Source organism: Triplophysa rosa, unplaced genomic scaffold (genome assembly GCF_024868665.1).
Source record: "Triplophysa rosa unplaced genomic scaffold, Trosa_1v2 scaffold183_ERROPOS166712, whole genome shotgun sequence".
Lineage (NCBI taxonomy): Eukaryota > Metazoa > Chordata > Actinopteri > Cypriniformes > Nemacheilidae > Triplophysa > Triplophysa rosa.
This window is the reverse complement of record NW_026634196.1, coordinates 102,435-121,964: the sequence shown is the minus strand read 5'-3', so window position 1 is coordinate 121,964 and position 19,530 is coordinate 102,435. Positions and strand designations below refer to the sequence as shown.

The window sequence follows — 19,530 nt, the reverse complement described above, 5'->3', positions numbered from 1 at the left end:
CTTCAAAATATCTTCCTTTGTGTTCGGCAGAAGAAAGAAAGTCATACAGGTTTGAAATGTCAAGAGGGTGAGTAAATGATGACGGAACTTTCATTTTGGGGCGAACTATCCCTTTAAACCAGGTGACCTTATTTCTACCAGAAGTTTCCAAAATAACATAATACATTTTAAGCATATGTATCTCAAACACATGACATGGTGCATCAAAACTTTCCTTTCTTCACAGCATCTCAGAATTGCTCGGCAAACTAAAGGTGACTCAACTGTCAACACCTTGTTTCCCATTTTATTGTTCAGCAACAATTACAGGTTTACCTCCTTTGACAGTATTAGGTGGATGATATTTAACAACTGTGATTCGGTAGTGATGCCGAGTTTCTTTTCAACAGGTAAGCTCTGTTATTACTACACACGTTTAAAAATGTATTTTTTTCAATTCCATATTGTGAACTTACATCACCTTTAAATAGAACTCCACAACAAAGTATAGTTTTATGTCTGTAAATACAACATACTGAAGAATAAGTCTAAAACACTCAAATGTTAATAAACTCCCATACCACGATCATTGTCAGCAGAAGGCTATGGTAACATGAAAAGGAAACAAAGTAAACCAGCACCATAAAATGTCATGAACGTCAGTTTCCTGTTTAATGGCGTTCAGCGACTATAAAAGCGACCACATGATAACCTGTCAGGTTCTAGCTTTCTTTCTTTTTAGCAGTTTGCCTGCTAAAAATCTTTTTTGCTGTATTTATATTTGCCTAAATTGTACAGCTTTAAATAAAACAAATTCTTAAGTTATCTTAAAAATGAAATAAATCCATCTACTTTATAAAGGACACACAATTAACCATAAAAAAAGTGCTTGCCTCGCAATATTTCATCAGATTTTTCCAGCCAGTGCTGCTACGGTTTTATCGCACATGCTCGAGTCCAGATATGCGATTATTCCTCCTCGATTTGCCCACCTATCCACACCCTGACTTCTGTTGTTGGGCTCGTGATAGGTCAGTTCAGGTCGAGGCCCATCGCTTCCATTCACGTAAGAGTGAAGGCACTCGTTCAGGTCTGATATCCCCCCGCCCAGAGCTCGTAGCAATGCATGAGGCGCACAAGAGTCCCACTTGAAAGTGCTGCCCTCTGACAGCAAGTACACATCTACTAAACCCTGGATGACACACAGGATCTTATAGCCTGCACCAGACGCATACATCAGTTTGACGTTGGAGAGCGTTGTGAGCACATCCTTTACCACTGGCTTTTCACTGGAGCTCAACAGCACGGACAGATGATCTCTTTTCTGCAGACACAACGGCCTGCGCTGTGTGAATGAGCAAACATTCACATCGCCGTAGGAAACACCCCAGAAGTGCTGTCCTCTCCATCTAGAATCAGCACAAAATAAAGACTCCTTAAATCACCAACTCGTACACTACATTGTTACAGTAGCTCATTTGCAATGATGCCTATTGAGTCGAAGATGCATTTAAACTGATTTAGCAGTTTATATATTTTTGACTGTCTGTCAAAATAAGTTCAAAACGGAGTTTCAAGTTTATTAGGTTAAGCTTATAGCCAATATTCATTTCAAACTTTGAAATAAGAAAGTCATATTTTTAAATAAAAGCAGAATTTCTTTAAACAATGTTTTGGTTATCCCATCTTTGTCAGGCATACGGAGCAGGAGCACACACAAAAAATATCACCAAATAATAATACCTCATTTGGGCCTGTTCACATTTTGCGTCTTTTTACACTATAGCCCATTGCACATAGAATCTGAAATTTTTGCACGTTAAAAAATAAATACGACCTCACGTTGTGTCAACCACATTTACATACTGCTTCCGATATTTTCGTCCGTCATAAAAAAAATTCGGACTGGGTTTGATTTTCTGCATTTTTCACATCCGTAGCAAGGAAAGGTGTTTTGACAATTCAGAGACACCGTACAAACAAGTGGCAAATTCGAAAAAATGCATACGAAAATTTCGGACTGTACGTGCAAAAATCTTGAGATTCGTTATTTTAATTGTAGATGTGCCGCAAGCGTGCTTCAAGGTGCCATGTGGAACAATGTTCCCCCTCATTTTTTACAGAAGTGCAAACTTTATTCTCGGTGCGCAAAGGTAAAATCTGTGAAGCAGTTTTACTTAGTAGTAACAGCAGTGCTTGAAGTGGGCCGGTACGCAGTTATTTTTTCTACCCAACCTCTGGGTTGAGCTGATTGGGTCATTTTTCTCAGCGTTGGGTAGTTTTTTTGTAACCCAGTTCGCAGGGGTACAGGTTGGGTAATTTGGTGCAGTTATACAATCATATTTATAAAACAGATATTCTGGGCCTTGATTCGGATTGGTTATGCCGTGTTCTAAGCAGTTGTACATTTTGCTAAAACATACAGCTGACCGCATTACATACTGTATCCCCGCACTACTGTTGTTATGTCTGTGTAGCAATATTGTTTTTCATTATTAATATCAATCTATTTTCTTTGCTGCGTTTTATTTTATGAAACCTTGCTACATATATGGAATAACCATTTTAATAAAAGCAATAAGCCCCATAAAGCCTTGGTTTAGAGTGAATTTACAAAAACAGCTAAGTGGCGTTGTTGGCCACGACACGAAGCCCAATTGTATTATGATTTATTAGTTGTTCTTATGAAATGGGTTTGCTTTCTGGAATTAGGAATGACCAAAGGTTTTCACCATACTGAGAGGTCAAATGTCAATCTTTGATGGTTAAAATACCCATGTGAAGTCTCTATTAAGGTTTTTAAAGGCAGTTTTTTGTTTTTTAAAGTACAGTTTTGCATAGTCAGGTAAGTGAACTGTCACACCCGTAACAGTCCATATACCTCATAAATGTTCAGTGAAGAGGCATCCCTTCACCATTGATTGGACATTATTGATTCTGGCCTGCACATTTCAAGTCACAGAAAAGTATGTTGTCTCTCTAAAACAACAATATGTAATAGGCATACATTTTCCCCTCTTTTAAAAAAGTAAAATTGTATTGAATAATGTTTCTCTGGTGTCTGGACTCTATTATCACACATATTGGTAATAAATACATTCGCTGAGAGTTTATATTTTCAAGTTTTGAATGAAAATGTCATATCCATAACGCTGGAAGTGCAGACTCCTGTTTATTTAGAAGCTTTTTGCAAGAGCACATTTATATTACACTGTAACAACTGTTTGTAATTTAAACAGTATTTTATGAGTAATAAGTCCAGCCTGCTCTCCTCTCTCTGCATGATATTTACATCTGGTGATGCTGAGCCAGGGCGGATAAGCCTCTTCCTGCTTCATTCACTGATCTCATCATTTAAATCTATTTTTCGTAATTTGATTCGTAATTCCAAATTGTTAGTCTCCAATTTCATTCTTATCCTTTTCTTCATTTTTATCTTAATTTAACTGTGTATGTGACAAATGGGCCAGATGGCTTTAATCAACTTTTGAGGCGCCGGTGCAGACAGGGTTATATAACTTCCAGTCATATAACATAGTATGTAAAAAGGAGGTTTTTGGTTTTATGCATTTTTTTAAGAAGAAAGTGGTATATCAGCGAAATGTCAGTTGAAATACCTGCATGCTGCTGACTGTGTTTAGCTTCTGTGGTATATTCACGCAAAGTGGATTTCAGCATGTAAATGTGTTAAACACAGCTGACAGCAATATACTCTTACATCATAAAATATGATTTTATGTAAAAAAACAACAGTAAATGACTTTGGCTCCTACTGTATATTCCATCAGCATTTACATGCATTCCTCTCAACACCTGTGTGTGTGCGCGGCTCACTCAGTATGCAATTTCCCAGGTTTCTCTTGAATACATTAAAAAATGACAAATAAAATATATTTGTTAATCAGTTTCAGTTAGATCATGCCATGCCAACAATTTGATCTTACCCTTGACCCATGAAGTCTTTACATTTGAATGGCTGGTTTATGACACCCATGACTGGTTGGCCAGTGGCTCGTAGGTAAACCCCAATCAGAACCAGTGCACACGGGAGTCCAGATGGACAAAAGCCTTCATCCGGCTCCTCTTCCTCCTTCCCTTCAATGTATTGACTCGTACCGTCTGCCCAGAGAAAATTAGCCGAGACATTTGAACAGGGCTCATAACCCAAACTGTACTTCTGTTCTCATTCAGCATGTACACCTGTGCACAACATTTAGAAAGAACAGGACGTTTTGGAACTTCCAAATAATTAAAAACCTGGGTGTGCCCTGTGTTTAACATCTGATTCATTCCTTTCAATTAGGTCACAGTGTGCTCAGCATTATGTGTGCAGGACTGTGGTATATTTATGCAAAGTGGATTTCAACATGTAAATGTGTTAAACACAGCTGAGTTCTCTATTAGCAGCTAAAATCAATATAATATTACGCAAAACATTTAACTTAAAAATAATGTTACAAATTTGTAACATTCTTTTAAGCAACTGACATGAACGTGGAATGGTAATTTATCAACATCTACTCTTATTTCCACAGAAAGCCAGAGATCAACACAGGGCGCTGTGTCTTTTTAATTGTTTGGAAGTTGCAAAACTGGTTATTGCCATACACAAGAAATGTTCCTGTTCTTCCGAAATGTTGTGCACAGGTGTACATACTGAACAGAAGTGCAGTTTGAAAAGGCAGGAATATTACCAATGGGATCAATCCAGATGGCCACATCATCAGGGCTAAGTGACAGCTGCAGAGATTCAGCTTTCTCGTCTCTGAACTGAAGCTTCTGGTGGATGGCTTTGGTCAGGAGAGATGCAGCAGTTTGATCACCGTCCAGAACTTTAGCCAACAAAGCCGCCGTCTCCTCCTCCTTAGCACATACTGTCACGGTAACACTCTCCCCTGAACCAAACACAATCACACATTGACCATAAGCAATGGATGTTGTCCGGGAATCTGTTAGGGTCACAACAGTACATGCATCCATGCTGAAGGCTTCCAATACAATGCAGAAACCTACTCCAAAACAAAAGGTGATATTTGTTTGTGTGCTGTAGATAAAAAAACAACACAACACTACTGCACGTACATCTCCATCATCCCTAGATGAAGTCATTCTCAACCCTGAGCGACCACAACCTTTTATTGTTCATCATTCAGCCGCCTGCCTGTTGTAACCTCATCCTGACCACTGACTACATCACATCTGATTTTAAAAGTTTGCATAACCCCAAATCCCAAAAGAAATCCTGGAAAATAACTCCCCATGATTAAGTCACAGCATGGCAAGGAAACGCGTTGTCTTCGTTTGGTTCACTGTCTGCAATCACCTTCCTTCTTTTATATTCGGTGGAAATGCAAGCAGTTTACAGGTTTAAAGGCATAATCAGTATTTCCTCACCCTTGTGTCATTTAAACCATTTCTGGATTTCTTTGTGTGAATGACACACGACATGAGTAAATAACGACAACCTTTTTGAGTGAACTATCCCTTTAATAATGACTCCTCTGGGTAACCTACCAAGTCCATTCTCAAATGTGTTCGATTCCTCTCCATGAATGAATCCATTTAACTCTGGAAACTATAAGACATGAATGTCAACCATCAACATGACTAATGGACTAATCAATAGAAGGACAAAAAATAGATTTGATAAAAAAGAAAATATGTATTTTCACAGGAACCTGGGCACAAACATCATGCCGAATCATCTCCTGTATTATCACATCAGCGAGCGTCTTGAAGTCCTTGAGGAATTTCTTGTTTTTGTCAGCTCCCTTCTTTTCCTGTACCAAGAGTTCAAAGAGCGCCGCCTCTTGTCGACAGACTCGGGCCACGTTAGCCGCCTTCTCAGACACATCCAGGAGCAGCCGCAGTAACTCTGCCATAACCGAGGCCTGTCCATCATACACATAAAAAGACACGAGTTTGAGTGAACTTAGCTCAAACTAAACCAACACGAGGTCTTGTTCAAATCAGGTCATGCTGTAAAAATATTAGCATCCAAAAATAGCTTGTTAACTGGAAAAAAAACCCTGCTATGTTAAAGGAAACAGATGAATTCAGAGGGATCATATCATCATCCGATACCATCATATCACAAATGCTCTTGGGTGTTTGTTAAGGTGGTAAAAATCCTATCCAGACACCTGATATGTTATAACATTGTAAACACGGCTCATGCAGAGCAAACATACAGACACTGAGCTTTTTTCAGTCTACACATGCATGTTGTTATACTCGCAGATTCTGCGGCGGATGCTGCAAACGCATGCAAATAGACATGCAAATGTATATGACCACAACATCTGCTGTTGTCCTCATGAACAAAATAAAACTTAGCATAGCAACATCAGAGTTATTTACTTAAAGGGATGCTTCACCCCAAAATGAACATTTTGTCATCATTTACTCAGCCTTAGATTGTTCCAAACCTGTATACATTTCGTTGTTCTGCTGAACACACAGGAAGATATCTGGTAGATTGTCAAATCTCATCCCCCATTGACTCCCATAGTATTTATTTTCCCAACATATGGCAGGAAATGGTGGGTGAGATCTGACAGTCTTCCAAATTTCTTCCTGTTTGTTCAGCAAAACAAAGAAATGTAAACAGGTTTGGAACAATCTAAGGGTGAGTAAACGATGACAACATTTTCTTTTTTGGGTGAAGTATCCCTTTAAAGAAACGTTTATCAACATGTCATGGTAAACTGTGTGTTATTATGTTTAGCCTATACATGCACACGCAGTACAAACAAACAACACATTTTGAATGATAAAATTTACTTTACCCTGACTTTTGCTGTTCAGTATTAAACACAGCTTTACACAAAATAGATCCTTTCAGCTGTTACAGTACGATCCTTGTGTAAAAAATAAAATCTGGGAAAAACACATAAAACATACACATTTACAAACACTGCGCACATGCTTGTACCTCTGAAAAGTTTACGGTTATATATAGAGATAATATTAAGTGAACCGATGACAGTTCGAGTAAAGCTCATACCCCTTGTGTCGTTCACCTCGGCGCTTCCTATAGTGTAAGTTAAGTCACATACACGGCACCGACTTCACACAGGCGCTCACAGTACACGAACGCACATATATGACCTACGACGAGTGATGAGGTGCGTGAGATTCACTGCAGATGTTTTATTTGAGTAATAGAAACGCATTTCCTCATTTTCAGTGCGTCAATAATGCAAGAGGCGGAGCTTGCTCGACTTCATGCAGTGCTGCGCAGACCGAGGGCCACTCAATCTCGCCACCGTGTGGTCCTACATCTAAACAGAATAGTGGTCCAGGACCAGAGATGAGGAAAATATGTGTTCTTTTTATTGTATTTAATGTACTGTGAATTATTGATTTCTCTCCACAAAAGGCACTGGGCACTGCAAATTAAAAAGCAAAAACTTCCCTATTGATATGCAACATATACACATGACATAGTATAATGCAATTTAAGTCGCCAGAGGGCGATCGAATTGCTTTGGCAGACGAAAGGAGAAGTAACTTTTATTTTGAAACGCTTTTATTTTGAAATGTTTTGCTGTGACGTGTGTCTGTGTCACCTTCACCGTCCTCATGGCAGGAGTTATTATGAACTGAAGAAGAGCTTCATCTATCACACGTATTTTACTGAAGAGCTTCAGCAGGTAGACACTTTCTTTAACACAAAATGTACTATTTAAAGTATAACGTGATCATGTTATAGAATTAATGATAGTATATACGAAGATATTGAGATGTTTTACATCCGTTCAGACTAACTGAAAGTAAAATGTCGAAGTTAACGTTACTGATGTTCAAGACTCGCACTGTTGATTCTCATCAATGTTGAACCGTGCAGTAACTAACGTTAGTGGTGCAATGGATCACATTTTACGGATTTTGGGTCATTTTTCGGATCATCTAATGTAAATTCTCATCATAGTTTTATAATTATAATAATAACTGTAATAACTTGTTTTTGCAATCAATAAAATGCTCAAAAATTAGGGGCGCTTCTATAAGGGGTTAAAGAATTGTATAAAGTACCATGAAGATATTAACAGATTATTTAACGTGATTATGTATCTTCTAGACTATGTTATACAGTATGCAATGTAGGGCTGCAACTAACGATCATTTTGATAATCGATTAGTTTGACGATATTTTTTTCGATTAATCGGATAAAATGTAATTACATCTTTTGCTTATAATAAGTAAATCAGATATGGGAAAAGTATACACAACTGAACTCATTAGCCTTCTCCCAAAATGTTGTGAATATCTCCATAATTAACACACCTGTGGAGTTGATTCATGTGTGTCATATAGAAGCAACTGACAATAGTCTCTCCCAAACGTGGGAGCAAGGGGAGGGTCGGCCAAGGAAATCTTTTTTTTTGTGCCATGAAATGTGAGATATTTGTCATTCAAATGTAGTGAAGTACAGTAAAAAGTAAACAGAAAAAATAATACTTAAGTACAAATACTCAAAAAGTGTACTTAAGTACAGTACTCAAGTAAATGTGCTTCGTTACCCACATCTGAACTAAATAAACCACAAAATCAGGGTATTTAGCCTAATATGTACTTTGCAAAGTGCAAACGCCACAAATTGGGATTTGCTAATATAATCTTTAATTTTGTCATTTAAAACACCTCTCCCCTTTAAACTTTAACGGCACAGCTTGAAGAGATGCATGCAGAACACGTCTGACTTTAAAACTGCGCACCTCGCGCTGCACGGAGAGACGCACGCACCGAGAGACACGTGTGACTTTAAAACTGCGCAACATGTGCCGCACGGAGAGACACGTCTGACTTTAAAACTGCGTAACTCGCGCTGCACAGAGAGACACGTGTGACTTTCAAACTGCGCATCTCGCGCTGCACGAAGAGACACATCCACGGAGAACCACGTCTGCATTTAAAACTGAGCAGCTCATGCTGCACGGAGAGATGCATCTAAAACGATCATTTTAAAAGGGAAGAAGACGCGCTTGATGTATAACTACACAGCTCGCAAGTGACGTCACAGACCAACTAATCGATAATGAAATTCGTTGACAACGAATTTCATTATCGATTATTATCAATTTTATCGATTAGTTGTTGCAGCCCTAATGCAATGCATGCATTAAAAATGACAATATTTATAACAAATACATTTTATATGAACGTGCAATCAGTGTAAACATCTGACAAATGGATCTCTAGAGATTAGATTATAAATGTGACAGGTGTTATGAGGTAGCGATCATGAAGTAATTATCTCAACCGACTTTCTCTCATCTTCTTAAAGGGATACTATGAAAATTCTGTCATCATCGACTCACCTTTGAGTTGTTCCAAATGTGTAAAAATGTCTTTCTTCTGATGAACACAGAGAAAGATATTTGGAATATTGCTTATAATTTAATGTTTTTTTATTATTCAGACTTTACATCTGTCTGTGGGTTTTGTGAATGATTAACCAATGAAAAGTGTTTAAAAGAGCTTGTGACTAAACCTTGAAATTTCATTGGATCCTCAAGCTGTCAGTCAAACATCAATAATCCACCCAGTCTCTTTTGTGAACGAAGTTCCACACACATTTAGAGCGTCTCTCTGCCGTAATCGTGAATTCTTCTTGTATGAGATGGAAGGGTAAATAAAGAGCTGTTTCTTTGAAAATGTACAGCGTTCTCTTTACTAGGCAGGGCTGAAACGACCCCTTTTTACATCTAAAGTGTCACAGTACATTCTTACAATGCAAATGTCTTAAGCATGTAAATGATTAATTATTTAAAGTCAGGAATTTTCCCGTCTTATTAGATATAGAGTGAGTTACATTCATTTCCATTAAAGTAGCGTACTTATCAGACAAGCAGACTAACGAGACACCTCAACATATAACAAATGTGCTTATTTTGAAATCTAAATACAGATAAATACAGGCTTTATATGTTCTTTAAGTCATGAAGCTTTATTTCTAAACATTTACACATGTACTGTTACAACAGTGTGCAATACACACTCACCTTCTATACATTGATTTCTATATGTCGCTATTTTGCCAAAAATAAACATTGGAAAAAAACATCAGAAGTAACAATTAATTTAAACACACATGTGACGTAAAAACTGATCGAGTGCCTAATAAGCTGAAAAACGGGTTATTTTAGATTGTCATTTTGACTGTAAGTCAGTGGCGCTCTCTGTCAGTTGGACAAACCAAGATGGTGGGGCGTTGCTTCCGGTGGCTTCACCTCCTTCCATTGGCTTAGCGTTCTAGGCGCAATCTAGTTATTTATATAGATCAGTGGCGTCTAGGGCTGGAACGATTCCTCGAGTAAGTCGATTACAAAAAATCATTGAGACAATTTATTTTGCCTCGAAGCTTCGTTTAATCCACTTAACCACAATACACATAGAGCACCGCATTTTCCCACAGACCATGATTTCTGACGCACAGCCCGCAAAACTCTGGACATGTGTAAACACAGAAGACGCTGCAGAATAAATTACAGAAAAATCCACCTGTTTTCCTTTCTGCTCTGACAACCGCAAGACAGCGACAAACAGTGTGTGTGTGTGTGTGTGTGTGTGTGTGCGCGTGTGTGTGCGCTGAGGGGACAGCAAATTTACACTGTTATACAAGCTGTACACTCACTACTTTACATTGTAGCAAAGTGTCATTTCTTCAGTGTTGTCACATGAAAAGATATTATCAAATATTTACAAAAATGTGAGGGGTGTACTCACTTCTGTGAGATACTGTAACTGCTGCTACTGCTATACTGCACCAATACCACTATCATCGCATACTTTTTAATGTTTAAAACTGTTTTTATCATCACTGCATTATCTTTCAGTGCTACTGCTGCTGTTGTTACCATTACCATAGATGTACATAGTGTATATTTTATATTCCATAGTGTACATTTCGTAGTTTATGTTCCAACCCCTGCAGCATAGTTTTATTCACTCCTGCAGCATAGTCTCAGTTTTATTTAGTTAATCTAGTTTTATGTAGTTTATTTATTAATTATGTTTGTGTGTCTTGCACTTGTTCTGGCATTCACTGTGGACTGCAAAGTAAGAATTTCTTTGTACAGGGAAACTTGTTTTCTTCACTGTACATTAGGGCTGGGCGATGTGACGATGTTATCGTATATCGGCGATATCTCGCAAATATCCCGATGTCGATTACAACAGACAGATACCAGACGATAATTGATAATAATGGAATATGCGTTATAACATTATCATGCGATGTAGGATTTAGCGTCAACATTCATGTTCATATGCACAGGCAGTCAGTAACAGTGACAGAATTTTGGAAACGCTGTTTTGTTCGGTCAGTTGAAAGTGCTGCTGTTTTCTGCCGGTCGCTGCACAGATAGACCAAGAGAAAGACCAGCTGCGTCGGCAAAGCAAAACCTCACACTCGCGGGGCTGTACTGGTGTTCGAATTGTCCTACCCTGTCAGATATTCCTACCGCAGGGCAAAATTTAATATACTCTAAACCACATCGACAAAATAAAGAGGTAGGATGATTTCACAATGCAAAAATACCCTGTCAGATTATCCTACCAGCATAAAAGAAACATGTAGGATTAATTTACAGTGCAACACCCAATCAAATTGTATTATAAGTATTAAAAAATATGTAGAATGATTTAACAATGAAAATACAGTATCATATTCCCGTAGCAGTATAAAATAAACAGGTAGAATGATTTTATAGCTCAAAAAATCGATGTGCGCATGCCTGGTAGGATAATCTGATGGGTAGGATGAAATTTCAGGACACCTGCAACATTTTTCTACTGCATAAAAGCTTTATGGTTTATCTACGCGCTTTACCTGATGAAAGAAGTCACTACAACACTGGTTTGTGCGCGTGGCGCGCCTGCATGCGTGTTTGTTTGGCACTTGGCAGGTCCAGAACGAATTCCCTCCCGGTCCGTATCCGCAGATTGATTGTCTGCGCAACGTTGCATGAAGTCAAACACACCTGATATTATCGGATATCGCAATGATTTTAAAGTCGATTATCGATAAAAACAATTTAAACACATCGCCCAGCTCTACTGTACATATTACAATAAACACTTTGAATCTTGACTGAGCATCTAAAACATGAAATGGTCAGGATTTGGAAACGCTGTACCAAACATTATTGCAAGCTACACGTTACGACACAAAAAAATGATGCACCACGTCTTTTGCCAGTCACATGTCTATTTAAAGGGCACTGATGTTGTTTTCAGAGATTGCAACAGCCATTTAATTCAAGTGTTACAGTTTTGTGGCCTGTGCTAAAAAACACCCTCTGTAGCTCCAAGGCTTTGTGCAAAACCAGTGAGCCAACAGCCCTGAGTGTTCATGGATAAGTTGATGATAAGTGGCTCAGTAGCATCTGTTTAGTCTTGTGTACTGAATGAATGTGGGTGGGTGCTGTGCCGTTGCACTTATCAGACGTACAGCTGCCTGCTCTTCACAGATTAAAAATGTCTATTATGTGCTCTAAAAACTTTCATACCTGTATCACGTGTATGTCTGCCTGTAACAAATACACATCTTAATGAACTCTGGTTTCTCAGAAATTTTGCTTGTCAAACAGTTATGATATGCTGAGGTAAAATTGTTTCCTTTATTTCTTTGTGTTGTATGTGTTAACGTACAACAAGTGAAAAAGTTTATGACAATATCAATAGGGGTGTAAATCGGACAGTTCATCACGATACAATATCGATTTTCCCTGCCAGAGATACGATATTTGCCGATACCTCATGCATTTCTGCGACACGATTAAGTTTAGTTTCGATTTTATTAATTTAGCGATATTTTGATATTACGTGCCTAGTTTACACAAGCAGTTACATTTTTAATAACTCACAAATGCAACCAAAATATATAAAATGAGCGTTTAATTAAACCTTGCACACTCTCTGTCCCAACTGGGACATTTACAACAACAAACTAACAAAAAAACTTATTTTAAATAAAGAAAAATAAATAATGGGGGGAAAAAGTTACATGAAATCAATTAAGCTTATGATGGCAGCAGTCAAAGTCTTCCAGTGTTTTCTGCCAAATCTGTTTTCACAAAATCAAGATATTTCGAAACCAAGGATTTGTGTCCGACAGCAGTCACAACATTTTTTGCATTTTCGCTGCTACAACTGTTTTGTTGCTGCATTGCATTCACATTATTTCTGACACACAAGCAGACAAAAGTCAACAAAAATGCGCGTTTTGGTAGAAATGTGTAGACGAACCGAACGTTACGTGAGGAATAAGGACGTGGACAGTGTCAAAATAAAGGTACCTCATATCATTTTACATGTGGCATTGATGCATCGTATTATTTGAAATGTAATCGATGCATCGATCAATATCGATGTATTGTTACATCCCTAAATATCACCTGGATGCAAGCAATATTGGTGCGCTCAACTTAAAACCGTTGGCAATATTTTGGTGTAGATTCTCCTGTTTTTTCTTTTCACTGTTTAACGTCCATTACTAAATAGCTGCACCGTGTGTGGTGTAAACGTGAAGTTTTCATTCGGAGTGTGTTTGTGTAAAAGCGGTGTAATACCTTAATTGACAGTTGACTATGAGAACCTTCTCCTGTATCATTATGAGCTTATATTGTACTCTTACTGTTGATACTTGTTTAAGCCAGTGATAAATCAGGGATTTAAACACCTTGCTGACAGACTCACATTCACAAACAACTATGATTCGAAGAACATTTGTAATAGTAATAATTGAAGAGTACATAACTAGGGATTTTTAAGGTCCTACTTTGGTTTATGGAGTGTCCAACAACAAGTTTATGTACATAGAAGGTATAAAAACACTATAATTTCGTAATAATAGGTAGGGCTGTGCAAATGTATCGATACATGTAACTATCGCAATATTTTTTTTTTCGATAGTGTATCGATAGTGATACCTCTAGTATCGATATATATTTTTAAAAATCATGTCATATACATACGGCCAAAAGTAAGTGGAAGCGAGCATGGCGAAAAATATAAGAACGATTGGAGCTCTCAGAGCTGATGTGTGGGTGTGCTTTGGTTTTCAAAATAAGTAATGGAGTAATGAGTTATATAAAATGATGCTGTTTGTAGGCTTCGCAAGTCATGACACAAGTCACCAGTGCATTAGACAAAACGTTTATTAAGAAAAGTAACAATGACATTTATTGTGCTTTCACGGATGTGACACCAGCGCATTTACAGCACGGATGAACCAGAGGTTTAATACTGCCCATGTTCAGTGTTTTAACTGTAATGCACCACAACAGCCAAGTGACTTGCGTGAGCCACCTTATTCCCCTGTGCTACCCACTTGAGGGGCACAATCCACAGTTTGAGAACCCAAACCTCTCATCTAAAGGTCCATGCATAGCACATCATGGCCACTCTGCAGAGGTAAGGGATGTTTTTACACTTATCCTTACAGAAAACCCCCGGTGGTGCACAGCATGTTGTATTTCTAGCTCTACTTTTTACATTTTCTATTTAAAGTATTGCAATATATCGCAGATGTGTATCGTATCGAAATACATAGCAATATATTGTATCGTGACCCATCTATTGTGATATGTATCATATCGGGAGGCACTTGCCAATACACAGCCCTAATAATAGGTAGTTATTCTTACCATACTTCTTGACTGACTCTTAAATGATCCTTTCCATTAGCCTAGTCTGATGTGATTGGTCAGATGGTCTAGTCTGCTGTGATTGGTCTACCGCGAATGAGGCTCACGAGCTACAGTGTTTGGGGGAGAAGAGTGAAGTTTTCGCAGGCAGTCCTAGCAAAACGTAGGCGGGGACTATATGTAGTGATGCAAATCTGCGGCGGTTCACGAATCGGACTAGGGACGACTCGTTTGCGTGATTCAGAGTCGACTCCCTTTTTTCCAAGACAATAACTTTATTCATTAACCTTCGGATTCATTCACCTTCGGACAACTTGGCAGACTGCTTACTTTCAAACACAGCAACATTACACACTGCATGAAATGTCATTTTTCCCTTTAAAAAACCTATTTATCACTTCTATTGATTGTCCTATTTAAACTCCACCATTACAGTCAGTAAAATAGAGATAATGGAAATTCAAATGTAAAATATGTATAACTTTCTACAATCATTTATCTAGCGTAATGTGTATAATTTTAGGGTAATGTAAAGTAGGGCTGTGCGATTTGGGGAAAATATCTAATTGCGATTTATTATTATTTTTTTTGACAGACATTGTGATTTGATTTGCGATTTAATTTTCAAGCTTAAAGTCAAGCTTCAGCTCCATATTGTCAATAATATGCAGCACAGTATGGATATAGTTACCCTGCTGAAAGAAAACAATAAAAACCATTACAGAACTTCTAAGGCCATAAACACACTTGACGTCTTTTTTGACAAGAAAAAGTTGACAAGAGCGCTTTTTTAGTAAAAAGAAATGCTGGCAGCGTTTGTGCATGAAGGCAGCTCAGCACACAGGATTCATATAGGCAGAGTAATGGAAGTCTATTTGAATGTGCCCTGTGCACAAGCGTAGCAACGAACTTCCGCTGTCGCCAGAAGTCGGGATGTCAGTTTCCGGTTTGCTCTCGCACCACGCAAAATGTCAGTGTTTACAAGATGTCTTCAATATCTGCCAAAAAAAAAGCATTAACGATGTACACCGCATCGTTGATGCCTGTTCTCCTGCTCCAACAAGCAAGCGGGACAAATGATTTAAGCTCTATATATCGAGTTATATCCACAACTACGAGGATAAGTAATTTACAGTAATCTAATGTGGTGTGCCGACAGCTAACGTTAGTGACTAAGCTAGTTAGAGACGTGTTAGACGCGTAGTCTATCAGTGTTTTCCACAAAATTTTGTGAGACTATGGGCTAAACATATTTTCCTCTAGGGGGGTCCTAGCAGGTAAATGCTGCAATCTGGTGCATTTTAAGAGCAAAATTAAGTGACTCAATCTATAAGAATACAATAGCTATAGTAGTAATTTAATCATTGGCACCATAGATATAAATGGGGATAACACATGGTAAAATGAGAGTTCACAAACAAAAAAAGTCAAAAACATGTAGAGCATGAGCCATCAAAAAATTAAGCAAAGAAGTGTTTAACAGTTGAACTAATTTATATATTACCATATATTAAAATGCAGGCTGGGCATCAGGCCTTTTTCACAGTGCCATTGTCCCACTCCCCCGCATGGTAGTAGGCCTATCACTTTACTATCCGGAGCAGAGCATTCATACATTATTATGATGCGGCGACTGTTTAGAGTTAACCCGTAAGAAAAGCACACACTCTCTCAGCACAACAGAGTAATGTTAAGTTTGTGATTTATAATGTTTTCAACTTTATGCGTGCGTTGCGCAGACCTAACACGAGAGCAATTAATAACAGACGCTGCTTGATGTCCGACAAACCAAATATATTGACAAGTTTTGGACACGGTGACACACAGGGCAGCATGTAATCATGTGCCCCCGTATAATTTATTTTTCTTACGGCGACAGCCGAAGCTAAAGGAGGAATTTAATTTGGACTCATGCCCATCATGCATTCAAATCATTAAAATTGGCAGTTGGCAATCAAACTACGTTCTGTGCCTGAGCAACAAACAAATATACTCACAACATTTTTCTAACCTAATAAAGAAACGAAATGAAATATAACTTTTTAACTGTTTATTTATTCTAAACTATTTTAACAGTTTAAACAGTGTCATTCACATCATTCATTCAAATTCGTGCTCCAGCACATTTGGCTATCAAACTATGCGTTCTGCACGTGAGCCACAAACAAAAAAAATACTCCAAACATTTTTCTAAATTAACTTACACTGCGTTCCAAATTATTATGCAAATGATATCTTTCTCTGGTTTTCCTAATTTGTCGATGCAAATGACAGTCAGTATAATTTTCAAGTAATCAACAGTTAGGGTACATTTGGAATTTTATTGAACAAACCTCCCACTGACAACAGTATTTATTTAAAAAATGAAAAACTCAAAATGCACTGTTCCAAATTATTATGCACAACAGAGTTTGAAAACATTTCATAGGTTGTAAAAAACTGAAAATGGTCATTTGTTGAATTTGCAGCATTAGGAGGTCATATTTACTGAAATCAAAAGCTATTTCAATCAAAAACATCCTAACAGGGCAAGTTACATGTTAACATAGGACCCCTTCTTTGATATCACCTTCACAATTCTTGCATCCATTGAACTTGTGAGTTTTTGGATAGTTTCTGATTGAATTTCTTTGCAGGATGTCAGAATAGCCTCCCAGAGCTGCTGTTTTGATGCTAACTGCCTCCCACCATCATAGATCTTTCGCTTGAGGATGCTCCAAAGGTTCTCAATAGGGTTGAGGTCAGGGGAGGATGGTGGCCACACCATGAGTTTCTCTCCTTTTATGCCCATAGCAGCCAATGACACAGAGGTATTCTTTGCAGCATGAGATGGTGCATTGTCATGCATGAAGATGATTTTGCTACGGAAGGCATGGTTCTTCTTTTTGTACCATGGAAGAAAGTGCTCAGTCAGAAACTCTACATACCTTGCAGAGTTCATTTTCACACCTTCAGGGACCCTAAAGGGGCCCACCAGCTGTCTCCCCATGATTCCAGCCCAAAACATGACTCCGCCACCTCCTTGCTGACGTCGCAGCCTTGTTGGGACATGGTGGCCATCCACCAACCATCCACTACTCCATCCATCTGGACCATCCAGGGTTGCACGGCACTCATCAGTAAACAAGACTGTTTGAAAATTAGTCTTCATGTATGTGTGGGCCCACTGCAACCGTTTCTGCTTGTGAGCATTGGTTAGGGGTGGCCGAATAGTAGGTTTATGCACAACTGCAAGCATCTGGAGGATCCTACACCTTGAGGTTTTCGGGACTCCCGAGGCACCAGCAGCTTCAAATACCTGTTTGCTGCTTTGCAATGGCATTTTTGCAGCTGCTCTCTTAATCCGATGAATTTGTCTGGAAGAAACCTTCCTCATTCTGCCTTTATCTGCACGAACCCTTCTGTGCTCTGAATCAGCCACAAATCTCTTCACAGTACGATGATCTCGCTTAAGTTTTCGTGAAATATCTAATGTTTTCATACCTTGTCCAAGACATTGCACTATTTGACGCTTTTCGGCAGCAGACAGATCCTTTTTCTTTCCCATATTGCTTGAAACCTGTGGCCTGCTTAATAATGTGGAACGTCCTTCTTAAGTAGTTTTCCTTTAATTGGGCTCACCTGGCAAACTACTTATCACAGGTGTCTGAGATTGATTTCAGTGATCCAAAGAGCACTGAGACACAATACCATCCATAAGTTTAATTGAACAATATAAAATTAAATGTTTACGACACTTAAATCCAATTTGCATAATAATTTGGAACGCAGTGTAATATCGAAATGAAACGAAACATGAATAATTTGCCATTAAAAACAAAACGGAACTATTTTGGCGATTTGGAAAAGGTTAAACGAAGTGCTTTTGGCACTAAATAAGGACGGCTATTAGAGATATAGCGCCAAAAGATAATCATTATAAATGTCATGGGTGCGCGTGCTGCATACAGCTCCATTGTGTAGACGCGCTGCTCATTTTAAACGACAGAAATGGTGTATGTCAAATGTCCCTATATGCAGACTGCTATTTTAGCTAGAAATAATATGACGCTGAAGCTGATGAAGCTGAACATAATGATGTTAACGCCATGAGGTAATGCTATCTGTTTGCTCTGTCGTACACTGATAAAATCATGTTTGTACTGTGGATAACTGCAGTGAATACTGAAACATTAGATTTTACTTCCCTCAAACGATGTTGTATTCCATATGGCTTGGCGACGTCTTAAATCCTGGCCAGTTCACGTGTCTGCGTTTCAACCGCGAAAGCTGAAACAGTAGCGAGCGAGCGTGCGTTCGTATGTACAGTATGTGTCTGTGTGTGCTGCGCACGTTGTGCTGAAGCAACAGAGAGGGGGACACATTTTTACCCGTGAACAATGGCACAACAACGAAACAGCGGTGCAGAATTCAACGTTACAAATAGTTATGTTGTTCCAAGAAAAACAATTTGACTCGTTTTAAGACTGTGGCGGAACAAAATAGTCTATGGCGGGCCGCCATAGTCTCGTCAATGAATGGGAAACACTGTCTGTTATAAACAGAGACCGTCTGCAAAAACCAAAAACATATTTTAAAATTACAGTACTAATTTCTTGCTAGAAATGCAATCTAAAGTTATTAAAGGTGAAAAATAAACTGTAATTCAAATAAAAATATGTATATTTTATTTTTTAGAGAAGGATCCTGCTCGACCAATCACCTTCCTTGCATGTTGTTATGGAAACGACAGGTCTCGCTACTCGCTTGTCATTGGTTAGCTGTGAAAAGGAGCTTGACGTAGGGTTTTTTTCAGAAGAGTTTAACTTTTTTCAACTTAGAAAGACGCCATAAGCTGCAGAAAAAGATGCCGGCACTGGCGTTTAAAAAAGCGCTCAGGATGTTTTTTGAAAACAC

The 19,530-nt window shown here is 38.4% G+C and overlaps 2 protein-coding genes across 2 annotated transcripts in view; one reads left to right on the top strand and one right to left on the bottom strand.

Moving 5' to 3' along the window:
- Nucleotides 1-272: 272 nt before the first annotated feature.
- Nucleotides 273-7,196, bottom strand: inpp1 (inositol polyphosphate-1-phosphatase). The gene is made up of 7 exons (XM_057327193.1): nucleotides 6,986-7,196; nucleotides 6,768-6,858; nucleotides 5,658-5,870; nucleotides 5,494-5,554; nucleotides 4,674-4,874; nucleotides 3,924-4,098; nucleotides 273-1,388 (listed from the first exon to the last, which is right to left on the bottom strand). Exons 3-7 carry the CDS (start codon nucleotides 5,859-5,861, stop codon nucleotides 887-889), a joined length of 1,143 nt encoding a protein of 380 aa, XP_057183176.1. The 5' UTR covers nucleotides 5,862-5,870; nucleotides 6,768-6,858; nucleotides 6,986-7,196; the 3' UTR covers nucleotides 273-886.
- A 331-nt stretch (nucleotides 7,197-7,527) lies between these two features.
- slc11a2 (solute carrier family 11 member 2) overlaps nucleotides 7,528-19,530 on the top strand; it is a 99,081-nt gene continuing 87,078 nt past the window's right edge. Inside the window, exon 1 of the mRNA XM_057327185.1 lies at nucleotides 7,528-7,634. The gene's annotated coding sequence lies outside the window, so the exon portion shown is untranslated. The remainder of the gene's footprint in view (nucleotides 7,635-19,530) is intronic.

Excerpts from the sequence above, each read along its gene's own strand:
- inpp1 (XM_057327193.1), bottom strand. The coding sequence starts at position 5,861 with ATGGCAGAGTTACTGCGGCTGCTCCTGGATGTGTCTGAGAAGGCGGCT. Across the intron at positions 4,875-5,493 it reads CACATTTGAGAATGGACTTG|GGGAGAGTGTTACCGTGACA; the intron begins GTAGGTTACCCA and ends TGTTTGGTTCAG. Across the intron at positions 4,099-4,673 it reads CATCTGGATTGATCCCATTG|ACGGTACGAGTCAATACATT; the intron begins GTAATATTCCTG and ends TTCTCTGGGCAG.